At 47.8% G+C, this 17,416-nt stretch overlaps 1 protein-coding gene across 4 annotated transcripts in view; it reads right to left on the minus strand.

The window, feature by feature from the left end:
• Positions 1-3,192: 3,192 nt before the first annotated feature.
• The window catches only part of CREB3L1 (cAMP responsive element binding protein 3 like 1), a 63,493-nt gene continuing 49,269 nt past the window's right edge, over positions 3,193-17,416 (minus strand). For 2 of the 4 annotated variants that reach the window (XM_036384776.2, XM_036384773.2), the window contains exons 5-12: positions 16,582-16,742; positions 15,816-15,965; positions 14,997-15,055; positions 13,129-13,197; positions 10,733-10,832; positions 6,588-6,708; positions 5,894-6,137; positions 3,193-5,486 (exon numbers count right to left, since the gene is read on the minus strand). In XM_036384776.2, the coding sequence (XP_036240669.1) occupies positions 5,450-5,486; positions 5,894-6,137; positions 6,588-6,708; positions 10,733-10,832; positions 13,129-13,197; positions 14,997-15,055; positions 15,816-15,965; positions 16,582-16,742 (941 nt within the window). In that variant the 3' untranslated portion in view covers positions 3,193-5,449. The remainder of the gene's footprint in view (positions 5,487-5,893; positions 6,138-6,587; positions 6,709-10,732; positions 10,833-13,128; positions 13,198-14,996; positions 15,056-15,815; positions 15,966-16,581; positions 16,743-17,416) is intronic. The other 2 variants (XM_036384774.2, XM_036384775.2) reach the window with 2 other exon arrangements.

Below are 17,416 nucleotides of genomic sequence, written 5' to 3' on the forward strand. Positions count from 1 at the left end.
GAAACATCTGTCATGTCCTTTATGGTTAAAGAAGTTTGTGGCCACCAGGCTGAGGAAGTGGATGACCAGTCAGGGATGGAGACAAATCGGAAGTTGGGTGAGAGCTGGGTCGAGACTTCCAGGTAGGAAGGAAGGCAGAGCATTTCTCACTGGTGTTTGTGTCAATGCCATAGGAAAGGAGCTTCAGGGTGGGAAGCAGAGGCCCTTATTGCAGGAACAGGAGACCCCTGAGCCAGGCAGAGCAGAGCCCTGAACTAACAGCACCTTTGGTCAAGTCAGAGTAAAGGCCTGGACAGCAAGTGCCTCCTGCATTCCCAAGGGGCCGGATCTTGCTCCACAGAAGCCCTCTCTGTGGGGAGAAGCTGCCAACAGGGGATTTCTAACTTTCTACCCACATGCCAGGTTATATAGCTGTCACACAGGCAGGGCAGGCCAGATTTTGTTTGTCTGGAGGAGACATCCCAGGATATGCCTGCATGAGGTGATGTAATGGATCACATAGGCATCTGCATCTCTCTCTGCCCACCTGACTCTGCTGGATGTTTTGTGTTTCTCTCATGAATGGGGTCACCCTTCACTTGGAGTTCCCTGAAGACTTGGGAAGAGCAGGCAGATGCTGCCTGAGGATGATGGGGCTGGACAGTAGGATTGGGTCAGTCCTGTCCTCCTGGCACCCTTCAGCTGAGCCAAGTTACCTGCTTACCTGGTGCTTACCCGCGTACCACACAGGAGTGTGCCTCTCCTGTGCTCTGATTTCCTTCTGTGTGGGCATGTGGGACAGTGCAAAGGCATATTGGTATTTACCATACAGACCCCATCCTTGTTTCTGCAGGCATAGGCAGGACATGAGCTTTCTAGGAAGCAGCATTTCTAGTGAGTAAAGCTCTGTGAAGGTACAGTCGCCTTCCCTGGGCACAAGAAAAACCTCCACCCTGCTCACCTCTAAAGCCCTATTTCAGCCACCAGATTAGAAAATCAACACAGATTTGTTGAGACAGGCCAGGTCAGTGTCCATCCAGGTGCTATCACTGTTAACAAGCCCCATAAGCACCTGGGGGATGTGAGGGGGTGCAACTGCCCCATTTTCCCCAGGAGGTGTCCAAAAGCCTGGGCTTCTTGCCTGGTAGCAGGACCAAAGCCTGTTTATCCCTTGATGGATACATGAGACAACTGCTGGCACAACTCCCAAGAGGGAACAGCAAGAGGGATCATGCCAGGCTTAGAGAGCATGGATACTCTCCTGAGAGCCCTAACTGCCCATGTCTTCTGAAACAAACAAAACATACCCACCAGGCTGCTGCCATGCACTGTCAGTAACCCTTTTGGTAGCAGCAAGCCAAAAAACCTAAGTATTTTATCTTTTTTTTGTTGTTTTTAATTGGCCTGGTAACAGAACAATCGGGAATAATTTGTCTCTGAAAAACAAAGTCCATGTTCTGTTAGCATTTTTTTGTTCAGGGCTTGTATGAATTGACAGTGCAGAGGCTTCTGAGAAATGTGACCCTGAGTGGGTAGAAGCCCAGCTTGCTGTGGCAGAGCTCAGCTGGGGCACTTGGAGCAGACCAAACACAACTGAGTGAGGCTGAAGGTGACTTGTAAAGAAGGTGACTCTTGCTCTGCTAATTCTCTCAATCTGCTCTAATTAGTTGCTGTAGTCAAATTGGTAGGTGTGATTGACTGGTGCATTTTGGGAGGCATAGCGGGGATCAAAAGATCCTAATGTGTCTGCTTTGAGCAGCTCAGAGATATCTGGTAGACTGCAGAATTAGGAGGATTTGTCAAGATGAAGGGAAATTTTCTCCTGATGGAAGGGTTCTGATTGGTCTGGCTGTGTTAAAGGAGCCAAAGCCTGAGAACTCATCCTTTTAAGAGCTTCCCTCTTGCACCCTCTGTTTTGGAGTGTCTGTGAAAGGTGCAGGCCAAAATCTCCCTGGAAGGCAATTCCCAAAGAGCTGTGTGAAGCTTCACAGGGCTGAGCAAAACAGGGCTGAGCCCTTCCTCTGGATGAAATCTGATGAGTACAGGGAGCAGCCCCACCCCATGGTGGGGGAAGGTGCATCATACTGACACAGGGTTAGGAGGCTGCTTTTGGATGAGGTGCTGCAGGGAAAACATCAGATTCACAACTCACAACTAGTTCTGGCCCAGGAAGAAACTGCAGGGCAAGATGAGGCATTTCCTTGCATTGGTGGGTGGGCAGGGGGAAAGGAGCTCTGCATGGGTCTGCAAACCCATGTCAGACTAACCAGCCATGGATCACACATCAAACTCCCTCTTGGCAGTACAGACCTGGCTCAGAAGAGAGAGCTCCTATCTCTCCCAGACACCGTTCAATGGCCAGCTCAGTCAAAACAGCAAGGCAATAGCTTTACTCCTCTCCACAAAGAAATTATAATCTGCAGAAAGAGACCTTTGTAAGCCCCAAGCCTTACATTCTGCTGTGGCACAGTACTGCTGTACCAGCCCAGCCAGAGGTGGGAGATAAAGACACCTTATAGCATCTTTGAAAGTCACTCCTGCTTAGGCTGCCTTCCAGACACGGAGGGCTGACTCCAAGGAGCTGCTTCAATGACCAAATTCTAATGAACCCACTTGAAGCTTGCTAGAAAATGAAAATTTGTTTTCTAGACCCTCAGTTACTTTGTGTTTCACACAAAATCAGGAGAAAATCTATCAATTTTTGCAAGTATAAATGGACTGTCAGAGGTACAGGCTGACAGACAGCCAGGACCCAGGTCGTTTCCCATTTGAGTGCAGTTGCTCTGCTTTTACAGTTAATGAAAAGAATTAGGTATTTTTTCGGACAGGATAGGACATCATGCTATGAGCTATGTCTTTGTTGTACAGACCCCTGCACAGCCTCTTCATTGAAGTAGCTCTTTGCTTCTCATGTACTTTCTTCCATGATCTTTCTCCTTCCAAGAAGATGATAGTGGTATTTTGAGGTGGGGAAAGAAACTGACGCAGAAGAGTTCTGACTTGTTCAGAACTGCAGAAGAAATAACAATGACAGTGCTGCTGGAAATAAAACATGCAAGTTTGTTTCTAGTCCCTGACATGGAGCATGAAGTCGCAGTACTGAACCAATTTTGCACATGGCCAGGGAACAGGAGAGGGAGCAGGAGGTGAAGAGCTGTAATGTGGGCTGGTGTGACAACCATGCTTCAATGAAAGCACCTGTCAACCCAGGGCTGATGCTGCATCTTTTTATTTTATTTTTATTTTGCTTCATAAAGCAAATGCAGAGCAAGTGATAGAAGGAGGAGAAAGGGTGGCTTGAAAACAAAACAAAACAAAAACCACAAAAAAACTAAGAGGGAAGAAGCAGCTGCTGGAGTATAAGTGGAAAGTGAGCTGCTACAAGAAAGAAGTTCATAGATGCCAAGCCCGCACTAATTCTTAATAAAATACAATACTGAAAATAGGATCTCAGAGTCTCCAAAATACAATATCTTAAGGGATCGGCAATAATACAAAATAAGTTTCATTATGTACAAACGAGTTCTGCTCTTGATCTCTGTACAACGGTGGGAGTGGGAGACACGGGGACATGCTCAGTGGACGTGTTGGGGTGGAGGAGGGTGTGCTTGGGCCCGGCAGTGGTTCTTTGTGCTGGGGTGGAGGTGGAGAATGGGGAATGCAGTGGTATCTGCTGACCAGTGGGTCCTGTGGGGAGAGCAGAGCAATGCTGAAAGCCTTCCTCTTCATCACCCCACTGGCCATGCACGCATGATTGCAGCCAGCTGTGTCCAAATTTTCCCAAATGACTTGGAGGGGCAAAACCAATTTTCAATAGGGAGAAAAGAAGGATGTGAGGGCTCTTCCCTCACCTCTAAGTCCTTGAACAAGAGCCGTCCCATCCTTCCTCTAAAGGGAGCCTTCTCCACTCCCAGTCTGGGGGAAGAGGGGAGGCTGGGGCAGTGCAGAGTGAGTCGAGGGTGCTTGATGAGAAACAAGCAGAAGAGGAGCCTGCTGTGAGACCTGGCAGAGTGTACAGGGACTCCGTGTTACACATGGGGCAACCTGCCACATCCCAGATCTCCGACACTCATGTCCCACATTGTCCTTCCATCAAATGGCAGCTGAGGGAATGGAGTGAGGAGACACTTCTGCCTTTTTGCAGGACTTCTGCTGGAGAGGAAGAAGGGTCAGAAATGGGTGCCTGGGTGCTAAAGAGAATGGCATAGGCTTGAGATGATGTCACTTCAACACCAAACTTGGCAAGGCTGGCCTGAGAGGTGGTGTGGTAAGAGTTTGCTATCTTTGCTGTCAGCATTTAGAAAGAAGAGGTCTAAAAATGTCTTTGGTGACCCTGGCCAATTCCAACATACCATCTCTTTCCTGACAGATGTACATGTCTCCAGAAATGCCAGTATGTCCTCAGTGGCTTTCACAACACTATTGTGCACACAGAGGATGTGAGGGGAATGATGGCTAATCTGACAGCCCTCCAATGGGTTGCAGAGGTCTCCTTGGTGGTTCCTAAGAAGACCCCAATTAGGCATGAAGCAGATTCAGGGATGGAGAGCTGGGATAGGGGTTGGGTTATGGGAATGTGTTTTTCTCACTCACTCTCAAAGGGGGAGGCTTGCAGAATGGAAAGTGAGAAGACCACTGACCCGGCTAGCACTGCACTGTAGGGCCCAAGCTGGGAACAGAAAGAAAAATACCACCCCTGCCAAAACAGGGGTACTAGGGATGGGGAGAAGTGGATTATGAGAGAAAATTGTTCTCTCTTTCAGAGCTCTGGTTACCCAGAAGCTGCTGGCTAATTTTTATGGTGATTTATCTGTCTGGGATCTCTCTCCCCTACTCCGTTTGTGTGCAGATCTTTGCAGATAGTTGGTGTTGAAGTTACGTAGGCATGTCCATCAAGAGAAAACTAGAGCAAAGAAGAACTAGGTTTTCTCTCAATGGAAGCAGAAATATACTAACATATGGAGGGCAAGGAATGAGCTCAAACTCTCCAGAGCCATCTCTCCAGCACCGGCATCACCCACTCCTAAAACCCTCAGGCAGGACAGTAAATCCAGCACTTTCTCTCTCCTTCAGGTGCATCTGATGTAGCCAAGAGCTACACATGTGGGGACAGCCCCCTTGGTCTGGAGGCTTTGGGGAGCGAGCTGAATAGTTTATGGGCTTCCCCTGATCTCCCTCCTCTCCAAGGTGAGCCCACATCCATAGGGTAGTGCTCATTTAAGCAGGAGGTAAGGCCAGAGAAGAGGGAGTCTCAGGGCTTCTCCAGACACTTATTGCTGGTTCTGGCAGTCCTGTGACTCCCCTCAGAGAGATCAGCACTAATGGGGACGATGGGGAAGGGGAGGAGCTGAACCCAAGGCCAGTTTAGGAGTGTCTAAATGCAGTGTCCTCTCCTGCCAAGTCCCCTCAGTTGCTTGGTGAGGAGGGAATTCTGCAATCAGACAGATGAGGCCTTGAGGTCCAGCAGCTGCTACAAGAATTCAGTTGTCTCACTGGAGCTTGTCTCCCTGAGGAAAAGAAAAGACAAGGCATCAATCAAGGTTCATTGTAGCCTCCTATGCAAATCCACCTCTCTGTGTGCCCAGCTAGTTTGCTCTGACCAGGATGAACTCCTTCCCCAGGGCACTAAATGGAACACAAACCTGGGACCATATGAGTCACCCAGCCCTCCACATCTTTATGCAAGTGGGACACTGCTTAATGGACAAACTTTTGCTCTAGAAAATGAACTTGTTGAACTTGTTCTTATGCTCCCTGCCAGCACTGGCCTCCTCCAGCCATGGCTCTTAGCTGACTGCCTGTCCTGGGTGGCTCAGCTGTCCTTCGCTTGCAGCAGAAGGGACAGACGTGCCTGCTGCTTACCCCCAGACACCGTGCTGTGCTTTGGGCTCAGAAGGTGGCCCCACCTGCTTACCTCTCACGGAACTGCTCTTTGAGGTGGCTGAGAGTTGGGTCAGTTTGGTTCTGGTCAGGACCCCCCTGGGTTTTACTCAGATATTTAGCTGTCTCATGTGTCCTGGCCAGATGAGGCCTTCCTTCTTCAGACTGCCTTTTTTTGGCTTCCCACCCCTCAGGATGGTCCATGGTTAGGAAGGAGCTATAGCTCTCTTCTAAGGAGCCAGCACCCTCGTCATAGAAAAGGAGGCTCCGTGACTGAACTGGAAAAAGAGGAGAGCATTGGTTAACAATGAGGGCAAGATCTCTTGCAATGGGTGTGGGTCATGATGGTGGTTTCAGCACGTGCTCACCCAGCCTTGTCCGTGTGGAACTGTGCAGGATACCCTCCTCCCCCTAGCTTCATAAAGCAAATGCCCCCCTGGACGCACAGCCTCTTCAGAAGACAACCAGTCTGCCCTGGGACTTTTCCCTCATGTTCCTTCCTTTGACACTTGCCATGTTTTGGACAATGATTAGCATAGAATGACAACAGGCCCAACAAGGAGCTGTTATGAAGTTTGTACCACAAACAGATTAGGAGAATTCCCTTGCCACAGTCCCAGCATATGGGGAAGGCACAGAGGTGAGGATGCCATGCCTGATCAGGGAGTGTTGAGAGAAGAGCTGGAAATGGTTTGACAAGTTGAAATGGAGGAACACATTAGACTCACTCTTACTAGTTGTGTAAATGTCTGGTGCTGGTGTTGCTTTCACTGTCTGTGATGCTGAAGAGAATTCAGGGAGACAGGGCATCAGGGATCCCAGGATCAGAACGAAGCAGAGTGCCAGCACCTAGAAAGGAGATCAGCACAGAGTCAGTGCCACTAGCCATGAAGAAACACTCCCCGCACAGCACAACAACATGAGGCTGTGTAAGAAGATCTGGTCAGACTGACAACTGGGTACCTGTGGTTCCCCAGACAGGGAAGGGGCTTGCTGTGCTAACCTCTGTTGCAAATTCAAGAAGGGAAGCCAGAAACTTCCTCTTGTTGCTTTATTTGGAGTATTTCTGGTTCAATTGTGAGAACTTGCATGTCCTATTGAGGAGAGATAGTGGAAGGCATAGCTGAGAAACAAGCTGAAAAAAGGGAGACTTAACAGCAGGGACAAACTCTGCCTGGATCAAATGGAACCTGACCATTGGCTTAGCAGGAGCTGTTGTGAGCTGTAAAGAAAACAAGTCCACTGGGAGAAATCTGTGAGGTACTACACACAGACCAAAGTGAATCTACTATCCATGCAAGGGCAGAAATGACAGCAGAACTGCAGTTGCCTAATACCTGATAGTAAAGATGCAGAATTCTAGGAAAGGTTAAATTTATGCTTGACGGGTAGGTATGCAGGACCATGTGTCAGTGCCTTCTGCTATCAAGCAGAGCAGTCAGAGCTACTAGACAGTGAGAACAGGAGAAAGGTACATGAAATCTCCCCTGAAATCCCTCAGGTAGGTTTGGAGCTATCTGGAAATTCTGCCATAACAGTAAAGCTTCAGAGTGAAATGCCAGTGCTGATCATAAGGGACTCTACAGAGCTTAGGGAACTGCCAGTACAGAGCAAGAAGGCACACATGGGAAATGGTACAGAGCCAAATTACTGAACACTCATGCACCATGCATGCTCTGTAACTACCTGCTGCCAGCTCAGTGCTCAAACTGAGCAGCCAAAGAGGTAATGCATCTGTTGGTGATTTCTACTACCTATGTATAAACTAGCAAATTTGATCTTGGTGGATGCCTGTGGGGACAGCCAGCAATTGCTTGACTGCTTTTCAGAAGTCACCTATTTTAGAGTACCTGTGCCTAAGTAATGCACAGAAGCTGGTACATCAAGTTTATTTTGACCACCAGTGGATTCCAGGAGATCTGGAAGATGAAATAGTAACATGGTGATACTGCGTTATATAAAGAAGGATTTTAATTATCCAGATTCTTCATGGCTGGTTTTAAACTAAGGACATTAAATGAAGGCAGCATAGATGCTGTCGAAGTGTGTCATATCAGGCACATGAAGAATTTAGAATCCTTATTCAACAAAAACAGAGGAAAAAATAAATTCTGAATGGATGTTGCTTGGAATTATCACAGCCAAACACACAACTTGGAGAAAAGGGAGCCAGGCCTGTAAAGTCTGTTCTTTCCTTCTTAAAAAAACCCAGGCTTTTTGGGCTGAGAAAGAGCAGTATACTTAACATCTTGCTTTAACATAGCTTTCAGCTGGGGTTTTGCAAAACAGCACTGTTTTTACTGTTTTGTTTCAGGTTAACTCTGATGCTCTGATTCAGTCCTAGTGCAAACTCTACAACACTTCATACATGAACTCTTTGCTTGATTCAGAGTAACATGTCACAGCTTTTGACCATCTTATTATTTGACCTCCTAAAATTGAGGGAAATTAACCTAGAGAAGACTACTGCAAAACCATTTGGAAAGGTGGAGGCAAAATTAATAATAAAATAAAGGACATACTGAGAGTGTATTTATCAAAGGTTCGCTGTCAAACTGTGAGGAAGTAGCAGATGGAGTAGCAGAGAGATCTGTTACAGATCTGGCAAGATTCAGTGTTTTTAAGCTTGACTTAAATGATGGACTGTATCAAATCTGCAGATGGGAGAGACTACAAGCAGACTGGCTTTTGGTCAGTATTCAAATTTGGAATGATCTTGACCATGGGAAGAAATGATCCAAGAGAACAGTGGGAAGATATATACAGACAAATGTGGAGACCTGCTGAGAGCTCTGAGGTGGCAGGAGTGATTAACAGAGGAAATACATCAGTAGCCATGTGTTTCAGCTGTCCTACAGAAGAGGCTCTGGGAGTTAAACTGATGCATAAGATGGGTCCAGGTCAGTGTTACTTTGCAAAGGGCAAACCTCAGCCCAAGCATTATGAACAGGCTTTCTGGCTGGATTTGTATTGGCCTTCAGGTGGAACACTATGCCCAGCTTTGGACCCTATACTTCCAAGAAGATGCAGGGCCATTGGACAAAATCTGGAATATAGCTCTGGGAACAATCAGTGATTCAGTAACTCAGCCTTCGAGGGAAAACTGAAGAAATCATGGTGATTTAGCAGACCAGACTGAAGGGAGTTGCTCAAAACCAAGAGTTTTCAAATATGTAAAATGCAGCTGCCCAAAGGGAGAATAAACAGATCTTGCTTACAATGGGCAGAAGAAGTTCTAATGGGCTTAAGCTGCTGCAAGGAAGATTGAGATGGGATAGCAAGAAAGCTTTATCTGGGAAAGATAACATAGCACTGGAATGGTTTGCCTGAGGAGGCTGAGGACTGCTCACCACTGGAAGCCCTCAAGAAGTGGCAGTACAAATATTCAGGAGCAATGACACAGGGCTAAAGAAGAAGGGTAGCCTGCTCCACTCCCATGCTGATGATTCTACATATCTGTCATGATAAGGAATGCTGTATTTGAAAATGGAAAATGAGAACTCAGAGGCTTATGAAAGGAACTGGTCAAAGATAGAAAAGCAAATTACAAATTCTTGGAATGCTTCAAAGCTAGGAAGTCAGAGAGTGGGTGTGTGGGCTGGGATGCCTGCAACAAAGAGAACAGCAAGGAGACATAGGACATTGTTGGAAGCTAAATTAGATATTATATCAGCCTTTAGCACAGGGGTTGTTTGCAAGGTACCTCTTCTAAAATTGTTTATTCCAGGTAGTAGCATTGAAGAATTGTTGGAGCCAGGGGTGCTCTGATGAGCTGCTGCATTAAGGAGCAATGAGTCACTGGGCTCAGCTGGGTCACACCCAAAAATGTGGAAAGAACTTGGGAATGAAGACAGAGAGCAGGGACAAAAAAAGACAGTCATTAAAATCTGGTCTGACATGGGGGCAGCAAAGAGTAGCAAAAGGTTGAGCAGACTTTGAAAGTAGAAAGTGCTTGAAATTACAGAGCAGGGCTCTGGAACCAAGAATACTCATTGAACCAGGACCAAAAAACAATACCTCAGGACACTGAGGGTGCTGAGAAAGTGGGGCAAGTACCTCACCATGTGTTTGCATTTTGTGACTGCTAACAGTACAGAAGTGATAACCAGGATATAGATAACTAACTCTGACAAATTTGTCACGAGCAGCTACTATGACAATCCTGCAAAGACATCACAGGGGTGAAGATTATATTTTTACTACAGATCATAAATTTCCCCCAGAAAAAAAGGAGAGATGAAGATTAAGCAATTTGTTCTATTTATGGCTACACACTGGCATGCTCTAAAACTCGTCAATGAAGCCAATATTGATTAACCATGATCCTCCACTGTGAGGTAAACGGGGATTACCAAAACAACAGACAACCCCGAATTATTATGGTTAGTCAAAAGGACAAAGAGAATTCCAGCTGGATTTAACAAAGCCTATGTGCAGGCATGGCAAGAACAGATGCCATTTCTTGCTGATAAACACAAGGTAATGCCCACTGGGATGAATACTTGGAGTGTTCATCTGCCCTGCTGAGTTAAACATTAAGCATTACCAGCTCAGCAAAAGAAAACTCTGCCCATTACAATGGAATCTCATTGAAGATTTTTGCTGAATGGCTAATAGCTAATGAAAAGCAAACAAAGTGCTTTTTTGCCCAAAGAAGAAGGCAGTGAAAGTGCAGGAATTATTCTAATGTTGTTGCATAAACAACTGATGTATGTATGACACAGGGCCCAGCTCTGGTGACTATAACACAAAAGGAAAGAGCAGATGTAATTGACAACAGAGCTAGACAGCAGGGAAGAGGGCAGAGACAGGCAATCAACAAAGATATCTGGAGAAGCATGGCCAATAAGGAAGATGGAAATGAAGCTTATACCATTAGACAGGTCCCAGTCTGCGTGGAAGCCATTTTATAAGGTCTGGAGACTTTCCCAGCTACCAGAGCCTGAAGCTTCTGTAACTGCTGGAGCAGAGTCCTGTGATAGGAAACAATGCATATCAAAACTTAATAAGGAGGTAGAAGCCAGTAAGTGAGCCAAGAATACCACTACCTGCTTCACATTGTACCTTGATTTTCCCTTCTTGTGAAAACAAGTATCTCCCGTTTGCTGTATATTGCTTAAGTTCTCTGACCAAACAGGCTTGGGAAACAAGAAACAAATAAGGGTCTTATCAGTGGATCCACCACCACCTTCACTGCACCTACCCACTATTATGAATGACTATTATTTAGGGCTCCTGGGTGCCTGAAAGCCCAGCCAGTCAATTCCCAGAGCAGTGGAGAGCCAGCATACCATGAAAACCAGCTCTGGCATGGAGGCTGAACTTTGTAGACAGGTCAGACCTTTAGCACAGGCTTGCCTGCTCCCACTTCATTCAGAGACACATACTCTGAAGCTTGACTTGTGCCCCAAACTGTGGTGGAGAGAGAAATAAGAAACAGTTGTGATCCTCTTGAGCTTCTTCAGTCTTGGCAAATTCTGCAGAGGAATGTAGGCAAAGCCAAATCTTGAGTTCAGCAATTAATTAATTCTCTGACTGCCCTGGTTGGAACACATGCTAAGGTCTCTCTGCCCCATTTAACTGTTCATGGGCATCTGCACACATAATACAAAACAGTGGTAGGTGTTACCAAGAGCTACTGAGCCTTTCACTGAGCTGGTGAAGGAATCTGGGATGAGGGAGACTACAGAGTGCACAGTTCCCAAGAGTTGCATACTATTGAAATGGAGGCCTTTGCTGACTTTCCCTCTGGGAGGACTGACTGTTTTACACAAATATGTTTGAGCTTTCATAAAAGGCCAGGTCCTGGAACCAGGAGATTGCAGGAGATTCCCAGCTTTATCCCTTTCCAAATCCTGTTTTGCTCCCTGTACATGTGGAGGGAGAGAAGCACAGAGTGTCCCACTGGCAGTGCTCAAAAACCAAACCAAATTAGAAGGAACACAATGTGTATTTTAGGGGAAAAATTAAAATCTCTTGGCTTTTAGGACAGCGTCCTCATTTTTCAGGGTGGGGCTCACACTTTTTCAGCAGGAGGGCTGCCCACACCCCCAGAGAGGCCAGGGGGTAAGATGTGACCCAAGCATGAGAGCAGCTAAGCAGCTGTATCTCTGGCAGACAGGAGACCTCTGGCTCTCACACACCTCAGCCAGACCATGCCTGGCAAGCCCCAGTCCCAGCTCCAGTGTCAGGCCTGGAAGCCAAGGCCACTGCACTCGTGTGGTGGATGGGAAGAAGGTGTGCAGTGAAGCCTCTAGGAGTCCTCCATGAGCTGACATGGCAGCTGAGGAGTGGGTGAGGAACTGGCTCTCTGGCTGTGGCTCTCCCCTGCAATTTGAGCTGATAAAAATGGAGCTATAGAGACAAGCATCCCCTGCAGTTTATCCTGCCCTTGCTCACACCTGTTGTGCCCAGTAAGAGGGAGCAGAGCTGGGCTCTCCTCTAGCTCCAGCTGCCCTTCCCCACTGCAGGGTGGAAATCTTCCTTATTTGCTTCCAAGGAAGCAAATCCCCCTGGTAATTGGTGGGCCAGCTCTGCATATAAAAAGCACAAGTGCTCACCAGAGCTTTGAGTGAGGAAACCCAGAGCCTTGGGTGAGAGAACTTTGGGGCTGTGGGAGCAAGCTTGTTCCTTTCAGGTGAGCAGTAGCAGCAGATGAGACAGAGATTCTTTGGTCTTGCTTTGCCCAAAAGAGGCTGAGAAAGGGCTGGAATACCACATGCACAACGAATTGCCCTGGATTTGGTGGGAGTTGGGATCTCTACTTTTATTAGAAGAATGGGCTTTCCCTGTATTCACCGAGCCTGTTCAGCTTTCTCAAGAGAAACCTGAAACAGCCACAATATGCCCAGGGCATTTTATTTCTCTGAAGAGCCCAAAAGCAGAAACAGTGGGTCTGAGAGGCTGCTGTGAGGGGCCTCCCTTAATGCATCTGCCCTGGACACAGACGGAGCCCTGGAGGGGATTGGAGAAGGCAGCATGAGCCCAAACGATTGCAGGGAGAAGGACAAAGTGATATGGGAAACATTCCTTCCCTCCCTCCCCTTGCTGTGGAGTGTCCTGGCATCCCAACACAAACATTCCAGCTCACTAACCAAACCCAGCTGCCTCCTTGCCGTCCTGGGCTGAAAAGCAGTGCCTGGCCAAGCAGCACCGTGCAGGAGCTGGAGCAGCCTGCTCTTCTCTCCTTGTCCCCCCGCTCCAGCACTCCTGACTTCATTCCTACCCACCCTGCCCTACCCACAGAGGGCTAAGTCTAGCTCCTCTTACCTGTTTGCATTTTCTAAGGTCTCCACTTTTTTCCAGAGTTCATTGTTTTCTGTGGTGTATGTCTCTACCCTAGGGGAATAAAACCCACAGCCATTTAGTCACAAAGGGCAGAGAGATTGACAATGCAGTCCTTGCTTTTCATGGGGTATGGAGGCTCAGTGGCTTCATCTGTCACCTGCAGATATGGTCCTGAAATCAAATGTTACTTGGCCCACCTTGTTGCTGCCAGCCCCAATGGAGCAGCGATGAGACTGCAGGTTGACAGTTACATGTGACAGTTCCCAGTTCAGCATCTTCTGAGGGTTGGGAGAGACAGTAGCACCTGGTTACAGGCAGGTCAAATCAGGACATACCCAAAGTTATGCAGGCATTTCCATCACTTCCAAACCCCCCTAAGAAGCATGAAAAAGGAGGAGGGGAACAAAGTCAAACCCCTCCCTGAGAACCTGCCCTGGGCTCTGTGCCCTGGCTGTGAAATCCAGGCCGTTCTGTGCAAACGCTGGGCCAGCTCCGACTGCAGGCACTTGAGGGCAGCAGAGAAGCTGCAGGCTCCTTCCCACGGCTTCCGACGGGAAAGTGCTTGGGCTGCAGCTGGGACAAGGGAAGGGGAGTGCCTCCAGGTCGGGAGAAAAGCAAGCCAGATAGAGACGCAGCCTGATACTGCTGGAGGTTTGCAGCACAGCTTTTGAACCAGGCGTTCCGTGCAAAAACTGGGCTTCCAGCAAAAGTGTCAAATTGAATGGGGAAGGGCCCAAGTACAGGCTTTGACAAACCACTTTTTAGTAAGCCAAGCTGACCAAAGACATGTTCTATTAAAAAAAAAAAAAATCACTGAATGCTGCTTTTGGTTCACATTTAAACCTGGCATTGTTTGAAAGCCATCTGTCATAGCAATGCTCTAGCGTAACAAACTGCTTAGTACATACAGGCACCACAGCCACATCTGGGGAGGAGGCCCCAGCACCAAACGCCCTCGACCTGCCCTTTGAGTGAGGTCAGCCAGCTCCCCAGCCCTGGCTTGAAGGTCCCCATATGGGACACTAGCTGGAGGTGATGTGCTCTGGTGCCTGGACGTACCCATGCACACTGAGGCCCCTTGAATCATCTGCTTTAATTGAGCATTTCTGTGCAACTAGAGAAGATAAATAGCATCAGGGAGAAGAGTTAATTGAAGTTGGGTTTGGGGGTTGTTTTTTCCATTTGCTGATCTCAGATGGTGTTAGTAACTGGGAAGAAGATTCTACAGAAACATGAATTTGTGCCTGGATTGCAGCATTCTTCTTTGCCTGGGAATGCACATTAGGGGTTGCTAGTACAGGAGTTTTCTACCCAGGCAGTGTCATGTGACTGGGTTAGGCCTGCCAAACATAGGAGAAAAACAAAGTTGCAAGGAGAAAAACAAAGCTAATGCAGAGAGTGGGAGTGGGGGAGAGTGGGGAACAACTGTAATGCGAGGTTTTTCTTGCTGTCAAGTGTTTGTGTGTCCGACTTCATGGGAAGAGAGGGGGAAAAAGCCATGATCAGTGCCCTCCAACAGCTTGCCACTTATGGGACAGACAAAATAGAGGCAACTTATTGTGGGGAAACCCAAAATCCCACCTTGCTGGCAGCCAAAATGGCCTGTCTTTTGCAGGGGACCAGCCAAATGAAGCAGTTGGAAACACAAAATTTCTTGCCCAATCTTTATCCCGCAAGAGGATTTCTAGGAGGGAGGAGAGTAGGGGCAAGATCCCAAACCAAACTCCTGGGCAGCCAGCCTTGCAAGGAATTGTATTTCTTGAGCAATTCAGAGACAAAATACTAGAAAGGCGGCCTGTGCATGGTCAGGATTACTTTTTTCAAAATAAGACTGAGAAGAAGAAACTTACTTTTTCTCTAGACATTCCACATACTCTTTCTTCTTTCTGCGGCTCTCCTGAGCAGAGATCTGGGAGGGGGGCAGAGGGGAGTCAGTATCATAAGTCTCTGGATGCTTTTTTGTGGCTCATACATCTTGTCTCTCTCCTGCACACACAGCATCCTAAAGGCAAATGCGGAGTTGCCTTCCTGCTGATCTCTAGGCCAAAACTGGGGGGGGATTGATGCTGTAGGTATACAGCCCTCCTTGGCTTGTAACCTGCAACCATTTGTTGCATTATGCCCCTCGCTGCTGAAAGCATCTTCAGGGTTGCATTCCATTCCACTGACTCACATGTGTATGTGCTGTGGCCATTTGGGCTGATTCTGCTCCAGGCCACTTCTGAGTCACTGGGTGATTAGTTCAGTCTCACCATTTGTCCCACAGGATGCTTTCTAATCCCAGTCTAAAGTATCACAGCCTCTGCCTGGCTAGTGAACACTCTGCATCACCCGTCCTGCACCATGCAATGGCTTTGGTTTCCCTGTCCTAGCAACAAGGCCTGACCTGACCAGTTTGTCTGATCTGTGGACCCTATCCCACACCACACACTCCCAGGAGCTGTACTGGAAGCCACACTTCCCAGGTATGGCTGTATGCAAAGCATGCAAGCAGAGATGCCCTTTGGCACCTATTTGTGGGTTGGGAGGCTCATGCTAGTGTACCAAAGGCACGATCCCACCTTTTCTGAGCTGCAGTGGCACTGAGGGGGTGAGGGTAACTACAGCACTGGTCAGCTGAAGATGCTCTGGAATCATGGAAACTGAATGATTACATTTTTTGCAATCACCTTGTTCTTGATTTTCCTCCTGACCCTCTTCAGTGCTTTCTCCTCTGCTTTGGTGAGGGGCAGCTTGGTAGGAATGGGGTAACCCTCTGCAACCAAGGTGCGCTTCTCCTCTTCAGTCAAGAGCAGTGGGCCAGAGGTTCCTTGTAACTTCTGAAACACACAGAGAGCATTCATCAGTGTCAGCAAGGAGTTCTACCCCAGTGATCCTCCTTAAAGCCTTGCAGAGCAGCCAGAGGCTGTACACATCAGAGTGGAATACACTGCTGCCCACTGACACCAAACAGGTGCAGGGCAGTGCTCTTTCCTACTCTCAACCTGATCTGGGGGCACAGCTCAGCAACTTCTTTCCTCTTTTACTTGGGAGGGCATCTGTTCCTTCACAGTGAGGCTGGCTACACACTTGCACACCTGCCAACAAACTTCTGGGCAACAGTTAAAATGGGCTGGTTACTGGAATTCTCAGTAATTCCTCTCTCTCATTAGCCTTCTCAGAAAGCCCTGTTAGTGCATAGGCCACTTCCCAAAGTATGGATGAAAGACAGCACCTGCTAAAACAAAGTAGATGCTGGTAGATATGCAAGATTCATTGTGCCTCTTCTCACTCCTATGAGCGTTTACCCTTGTGCTAAGACATCACATTGCCTTGACAGAGCATTTCAGCTTGGAGACCTTAGCAAGGGCAGGAACCTCCACATAAGCCCTGGAAATCCTACAAACCCCTGTGAGCAGCAAGGAGCCCTGTGTCCCAGCCCTGTTGCCTCCTTACATGTGGTGCTGTGAGGAGAGGTGAGGAGGAGATGGCAGTAGAAGAGCGAGCAGCAGGCCGGGCTGGGCTGGAGGGAGGCAGGGACCGAGGGCTCTGAGATCCGTCACTGTCACTGCCATGGCTGCTGGGTGGAGTTGGAGGCATCTGCACCAGGTCATCTACTGAGGAATAAGGAGATCAAGTCAATGGCTCTCATGTCAGCCTGTTGGTACAGGCATAGGGTTATGCCCCCTGCCATAACACAGGGCTGAAAGGAGAGGATGACAAATTTCAGAAGATGGGGTGAGCCTGAGAAAAAGGCTTGACTGAGCACTGCCCAAGACAGAGGTTAGACTGACCTCAAATGTGCTAAACTAGGAACTGCAGAGGAGCTGGCAGGGCTTTGCCAAGGAACTGAAGGTATTTACAAAGCAATAAGGTGCTCCAGTGTCAACCAAAAAGAAGTAAAAAGCCTGTGATGTTTTGCTCCATAGCCTGTTCACAAGTACAGGAAGCTCTGTGAGAGCACAGCTCTTCCAAAAGCACTGCAGGGTTCACACACTTGCCAGCACACTTGATCCAACGGAGCTCCGGTCACTCAGTTGGTTTCCAAGCACTTGAAAACTGTCCCCACTTTGTACTGGTGAGCCCTAGGGGCCTTAATGGAGGTGGGAATATGCCTAAGGAATGTCTCTCTGCGGCAGTGGGAGTTCCCATAGTGCTTTCATTTGTGCATCGGCAGATTTTCAGATGCTTGGGTTTCTTTCAAATTAAACTGGATCCTGAATTTCCTGACTTTCAGATGGTTATTTTTGGATAGCTCTACAGTCTCTCTGAGGATTTTAAAGGCACTCTT

This window comes from Molothrus ater, chromosome 6 (assembly GCF_012460135.2).
Source record: "Molothrus ater isolate BHLD 08-10-18 breed brown headed cowbird chromosome 6, BPBGC_Mater_1.1, whole genome shotgun sequence".
Lineage (NCBI taxonomy): Eukaryota > Metazoa > Chordata > Aves > Passeriformes > Icteridae > Molothrus > Molothrus ater.